Below are 6,848 nucleotides of genomic sequence, written 5' to 3'. Positions count from 1 at the left end.
ATTGAGGGAAGCCATCCGGCGCGTAGCCGCGCTGCCCAATCCCCTCGCAGCGACGCGCGTCCTTCCCCGCCGAACCAATCGCGGAGGGAGGCGCGGCCTGGCGGCCGGCCAAGCTAGCCAATCAGCGAGCGGAACCCCGGCGGGCGCTCCCTCCGCCCCTCCCGCGTTCCAACAGCGGCCGCCAATCGGCGGCGAGGGGGCGGGACCAAGCCTGGCTCTCCCTTAACGGCCGCCGATGCAGGCCGCCGCCGGCCATGCGGGTAAGGGCCGGGCCCAGCCGCGGGGGGGGGGCACCCGGCGGGGCCGCAGCCCCCAGCGCCTCCAGGCCGCCCGCAGCGCCCCGCCCCTTTTCCCTCGCTGAGCGACGGCTGCGCCGGCCAATCGCGAGCCGCGGCGCTGTCAACAGGAGCGCGAGGGGAGCGGGCGGCCAATGGGAGCGCGGCGGGGGCGGGGCTTGGCGCGGGGAGGGGGCGGGGCCGAGGTAAGGGGGCGCTGAGGGGCTGCGGCTGCGCGCGCGCGGGGCTGGGGGCGGCTGGGCGGGAACTGAGGGGGCGCCGCGATCCTGAGGGGACCCTGAGGGGGCGGCGGAGCCCTGAGGGGGGGATCTCGGCCCGGGGCGATGCCGGTGGCTGCCGGAGCCTCCCCTCTTGGCGCCCAGCTGCTCTCAGGGTGCCTCTGCCGCCTCATAACCTTCGGGGCTCTGCGCCGTTATAAAAATAATAAAGTTTTTTTTCCCCCTTCCCCTCGTTTTATCCCCAAAATCTCTGTCAGAGGGGTGCGTGTCTCGGGGTAGCTTCCCTCCAGTTTGCCCCTTCCCAAAGGAAACCGCTGGAGAACATGCTAAAGCCCCTGGCTCCAGGGAAACAGGGAGAAAGCAGCAGTTATCCATGGGTTTAATTCGGGTGGAAATGAGTTTTTATGCTTCAAAACTACCTCTGTGAGGTACGGCTCCAGATACCTCAAAATAATTAAAGTTTAAACCTGCGTGACCTTGTGAGCCCTGTGAGGAATGGTCACGCTGTGAGGCGCTGGGCTGCCCCAAGGCGATGAGGTGTTGTCACGGACCGCCAGGATGACATTTATTTCTTAATGCCTCTTGTTCTCTGTCTGCAAGATGATCATAAGGTTTTTCTGCAGCAGTAGAGCTTAGGGTGAATCCGCTAGGGCAGAGAAGATGCTGAAATAAGTGAATCACCAGTGTGTCTCAAAGCCTTATTTTCGATGGAATTACAGACACTGGAAGCGTGTTTTTATGCTGCTGTTCTTGTAAACTGCTGCTTTGGACACTGTAAATCCATTGCTCAAGTGTTTTGTATGCTTGTATTTTATTTATGGTGTTTTTAAGTGTGATTCCTGTTTGACTTTTTTCTTTTCTTTTTTTTTTTTTTTTTTTTTTTTTTTTACCAATTGACAATGAATTCTCTCAAACCATTTCTAACGCATTTTTGAATTGACATTCTACAGTAAGAATAAAACAAGTGTTCAAATAACTCTGTGGTAGAATTGGTGAGCTGCAGCCCAGCTCAGTAGTTCTTGATTTTGTTTCTGAGGAGCGTGTTCAGTGCAGTGAAGGCACAGAGCCCCCTTCCGCAGATGTAAATGCATTGACAACAGGCCCGTTCTTTAATTGTGCTTCATACAAGTCTCAAAAATGGACTGTGCAGTCCCAGATTTTAGACAAATAAACTCCACAACTTTGGTCTACTGGGATTCAGAGACACCCCCCTTATGTCCCAGCTTCGATGTGTGATGGGGATTTCTTTTTGGGTTAGAGGAGCCACAGCAGTTACAATGCTGACCAACTAGCAGCTATTTGCAGGCATAGCACAGGGCAGGAGGAGACTGTTTTGGAATGCCAGCATTTCCTGGGGTGCTTTGGCTGAAAAAAAATGCTGCTTTAATCAAATTCCGTTTCTTCAAACAACAAAGTCCAATGACTTTTTAAAATAGGAGGGTGATAACTTAATTCTTTGTGTTTGCAGGGTCACTTCATATTGGGACATAAGATATGGAAAACCATGACTTGGTGAATGCTGTGCAAGAAGTCCCTTCAGCTTCTGTGGAGTCTGATGTCAGAAATACCCACAGCTCTGTTTGCAATTTGAATTGTAACAGGTAAATGATACATTGAAAGCATTACTAACAAATGCTTCTGTTATTTTTGTTATTCATATGTAGCATGCTTGATATATCATTGTTACCAAGGTGAAGTAATATGTAATACTGTGATATATTTTAGTTTTCTGTACAATTGCAGGTAAAATGTTTAATGAGAAAAGCCTTAATGAAAAAAGTCTTAAAATCTTCCTTAAACTTTGTAACTTCTGTTGCCTTGTGCATCTTAGAATGGGGAGGGAATTGTTTTTCTTTTTGATGTCTAAGATATATTCAATGAATAAGAAGGGCAAATATAGACTAATGGCCCAAGTGTCAGATTAGGAGTAGTTCTCCTTGGCTGACGTGCCGAGATAAGAATTACAAGTCACTTACTGCTTGTGCAGCTTCTTAAAATGAGGCAGTAGTCTTGAATTTTGTAACTCATTTCTCAGGTGATATCTGTAAACTGAGGACCTTAGAATCTATGAAGAAGCATACAGATTTGATGAAAAGCTGTCTTTATTGACATTTGTACTAGTAAGCAATAACATTTGTGCTGATTATGCTGTCTTGGAAAGCTCCTGGGTTTAGATGGTATGTAAGATAACATTGTAGATTCTGAGACACTTTCTTGAAAAACAACCTCATTCTTATGGAAGTTGCTTTTTTCAGCATGATTAGGGTCAAATGTAAATTAAGCATATAATTCCTTTATGATTGTATAGGGTCTGTAGCATATTATTTTGGCCACTATGTTGGACGGGTGGCACAATAAATAATTGAAATGTTTTTCCTCATGTTTCGCCAGAAGTCCCTCGTCCAATCCCAATGGAGTTTCTGGTTACTCAGGGAATAGCAGGTCTTCGTTAATACCTGGTTCCATTGAGCTGCTTTCCTCCTTCGTGCGAGATATCCAGAGCGTTGGAAATGCTGACTCAGAAATTGTGAAGAACTGTGAGGTATTTGATATTCATGTTTATATCAAAGAAGAAAAAAATATTAATGTATCAGCTTTGCCTTTTAGAAGATGGATCTAGTGATAGTACAGTTTAGCAGTGAGAGATTAAATACATCTTTGTCCTTTGTGATGGGACAAATGCTTTTACAGTGCTGTGAACTAATCATGTGGATGGGTTTTGTTGCGATTTCATCTTCGCTTTTTATGTATGAGTGTTCTACAATTACAATTCTGGCGTGAATGTTTTTTTCAGTGTTAAGACAGCAATTGCAAATTTTTGAACTGAAAATTTTAAACCTCTATTCAGCACTTCAAGATGAAGTCTAAAGAGATCCTAGAAGGTAGTTGTTTTTTTTTTCTTCTAAAAATGTCTGTCTCAGTTGCATCATTTATTTATTCTGTTTGTAAAGAGGTGTAGATTATTAGTTCGTTTTCAGATTTAAAACAACACAAAAACCATTATCTTGGTGCAATGAGCTGATTCTCACAATCCCTTTTTTCCCCTTTTTTTTAAATTTTATATTTTATCATTATTTTTAGTCTCTGCAGGGAACATCAAGTTTCCACACCATGGGCTGGTTCTTGCTGAATTTTTGAGCTTTCTGGCTGCGCTCCAATAAAATGTCTTCTGACAGATGCTTAATTTGGTGCTCTTTAACAGCTCCAAGAAAAGATTGTAGATATCTGCATTTAGGCACGTGTTTTATGTCCTGTGTCCTAGGCATCAAATACCAGGCTCCATAAACATTAGCATAAAACTAGTTATAAAAATTCAGAGTTTACCACACGTTAGGAACACTATGTATTTATTTATTATCTTTTAGTTTTCACTAAACAGTTATACATCTTTTTCTTTGGCTGAATTGTTGAAAGGAAGATTTTCTGTATTGGAGTAAGTGGTTCACTGGACGTGAGGGTACTTAATTACCAATTTTAAGATTGCCTGGATCTTATTGAACTGGAACCTGCCAACCTGCCTTTCTAAACTTCAATTGTATTTTTCTGCCATCTGTGTTTTCTTTTAAGTTATTATTATTATTTTTTTTAATAGAATAACTCACTTCCCTTGTTCTTTTTTTTTAAAGCCAAAATTAATTTTAGAGATGTACTATCTTTTTGCGTAGAAGGATTTTTTTTCCAGTGAGTATGTCTATAGTGAATTGTTTGCTGTGATTGATGTGACAGGGGTCTGTATATATTGTGGGGTGCACAACCAGAGTGATAAAATTTGTATTATGTCAGTGCTTAAGTATAAGAATGCAAAACCATTATGTAACTAGAGTAGAAGGTAAGAGATTCCGTATGACTATGCCTTAATTATTTTACTTTGTGATTTAATAGACAAGGTGGCTGCAGTTATTGAGACTGGTAGAAAAGCAATGCCAGGAACAAATAGTTGCCCAGCAAGAACAGTTCCACCACCAAATCCAAGTGAGTAGTGATTTGTTTGTGTGGGTGGGTTAGGTTAAATGTTTCTTTTTCTTTCTTTCTTTCCCAACTGCCATGCAAAACAGCACACTACAGTGTCGGGCACTCTTTTTCTCTTTTTGTTTTCCTTTTTTTTTTTTCCTCCCCTCCATTCCTGTAAGTGTACTGGGCCTGGCAATTCAGGCAGCCAGTTACTGGGACTGGACTGGCAATTTACAGTGTGTATATTTGAGACAGCCTTGGCTAATTAAACAAGTAACTGGTAGGAACCATTTCAGAATTGAAGATTCTTGGATTATTTGTTTTCAGGCGTTTATTGTCAAAAACGGTTCAGAATGCCCACATGATAATTGGACTTTGTAGGTACAAGCTGTTTTATGTTATCTGTTAGACTGTGTCATTTCTAACATTGAAACAATGCAGTTTTCTTTTCATCAGAAACTGTTGTGCAACTTGTGATTCCCTAGTCTAGACAGTATATAGCACAGGAAGACTTTCACTGGAATAGCTGAACACCTCTTTCACCCTTTGGTTAAACAGTCTCCTCTCTAATAAGACAGATGGCTCACATGAAGATTCACGTTTTTGCTGAAGTGTATTTATCCATTAAACCAGAAGAAATGTATATGTATGTATAAAAGACAGTATTCTCTAACTATATAATGCTTAATGTCTTCATCATTTTGGTTGCTGTTTTTCCCTTCCCTTTCCTGATGCCCTCTACACTAGTAGTAATCAACAGTTCCTGAACTGAATTAACAAGAGGTACTGTCCTTTTATCCTATCTCCTGTTTCTCCCCCTCCACCTTTCTTTCTTTTCTCTCCCATCTTGTTGGTTTTGTCCCACCAGTGTTTCCTTATCCTCATATTTCTTTTCCTCTTACTGTAGTGGTTTGATTCACTTGTTGCTAATGGTAGTCTTGACTAATCCATTGTGTTGCCTTTGCTGTTTTTTGTCTTTATTAATAGGAAAGGCTACCTCTGGAAGAGTTTAGTTGATGGTATCCACAGGGACTTAACTAACTGCATGAACTGCCACACTAAATGTAAAAATCAATGGCTGTAACATATTTTCAGTTGTATGAATGCATTAGGTAAACTAGACGGAACTATTTCAAACTTAAACTGGTAGGCTAGTGAATTTTCTAAAACCCAGGGGATTCAACATGTTCTAGTAATAATAAAAATAAAACTTCAAATTAATAACCTACTATTTGGGGTCAAGGAGCAAGATGCTGCTTTAGCATTGACGTGGCTCTGAGATAAGACTTGCTCTATGCTGTGCTTCAAGACCACCTGTTCTTACGAAAATACATTGTCATAACAAAAAATGGGTCAAAAGACCTTGAGTTCATTTTGGAATTATGCTGGGGTCAGCCCTCAGCTGGTTTGAATTATGCAGTAAAATACAAGTGTGCTAATGACATCCTGTCACCAACTGCATATCATCTTAAGATCAGGATTTATTGAAGAAGATTTAAAAACGTAAGAAAGCTACCTATAATCCCCAAACTCTATACAAATTTCTGAAATCTCATTTTCCTAGGTCTTTTCTTCTCTTGGAACTATTTGTGACTATACAAGGAGAAGTAGAAGTACTGTTTAATTAGAATAATAGTCTTTCACCTTTCCTGCAAAGTACTATTGACAAAGATTAAATGCCAGCAGGGAATCTGATCAGTTTTTTCCACCCACAACTCTGTTTCTTCACTTTTATTCTCCCTTCCTTACCTTCTTCAACAAAATGATTCAAATCACCAAAAAACTTTGTTATTGCAGAAATGTCATCCCTGTTTTTTTTTTTTTTTTTAATAGGAAGACTGACCTGAAATTCAGTTGTTAATAGTTTTGCAAATTTGTAGAACATACAAGGCTTGATTCTGACTAGCATTGCACGTCAGCTCCTTTAGAATTAAGCCTTTTTTAAAAAATTCTTACTTTAAAAGAACAAATGATTTTTGATCAATTTGTGCTTTGCACCTGCTATTCTTATCTGAGTAATGTCCTGTAGTTCTGTGAATAAAGCAGTACTAGAGTTTCATGTTCTTAAAATTATTGAAAGTTGAGTTTTTTTTTCCAGGGAGAAATTGGTTTGAAATGTATTCTTGAAAACTGCCATGTACTCTGGTCTTGTAATGTGTATTAAGAGCTGTGCGCCCCCAGAGAGTTCAGTAACTGCAGCACTGCTCTGCGGAAGTGCAGCTCCCTGGTCAAAGGACACAGCTGTGGGCACTAGCATGAAGTCTTTTCATAGCCCTTGACAGAAAAAATTAGTTATTTCAGTATACTAGGACACCACTAAACAATTCAGTGTAGTAGATAGTTCATATATGCATATATATATATATATATATATATATATATA

At 41.0% G+C, this 6,848-nt stretch overlaps 1 protein-coding gene across 3 annotated transcripts in view; it reads left to right on the top strand.

Moving 5' to 3' along the window:
* Positions 1 to 98: 98 nt before the first annotated feature.
* MPHOSPH9 (M-phase phosphoprotein 9) overlaps positions 99 to 6,848 on the top strand; it is a 28,026-nt gene continuing 21,276 nt past the window's right edge. The window contains exons 1-4 of one of the 3 annotated variants that reach the window (XM_068653860.1): positions 99 to 260; positions 1,983 to 2,115; positions 2,906 to 3,056; positions 4,397 to 4,486. In XM_068653860.1, the coding sequence (XP_068509961.1) occupies positions 2,009 to 2,115; positions 2,906 to 3,056; positions 4,397 to 4,486 (348 nt within the window). In that variant the 5' untranslated portion in view covers positions 99 to 260; positions 1,983 to 2,008. Of the gene's footprint in view, positions 261 to 1,982; positions 2,116 to 2,905; positions 3,057 to 4,396; positions 4,487 to 5,212; positions 5,249 to 6,848 lie in introns of those variants that run through there. The other 2 variants (XM_068653861.1, XM_068653862.1) reach the window with 2 other exon arrangements.

Source organism: Anas acuta, chromosome 17 (genome assembly GCF_963932015.1).
Source record: "Anas acuta chromosome 17, bAnaAcu1.1, whole genome shotgun sequence".
In the NCBI taxonomy this organism is placed as follows: Eukaryota; Metazoa; Chordata; class Aves; order Anseriformes; family Anatidae; genus Anas; species Anas acuta.
Note: the sequence above shows the minus strand (reverse complement) of the source record. Positions and strands in the feature narration are given on the sequence as shown.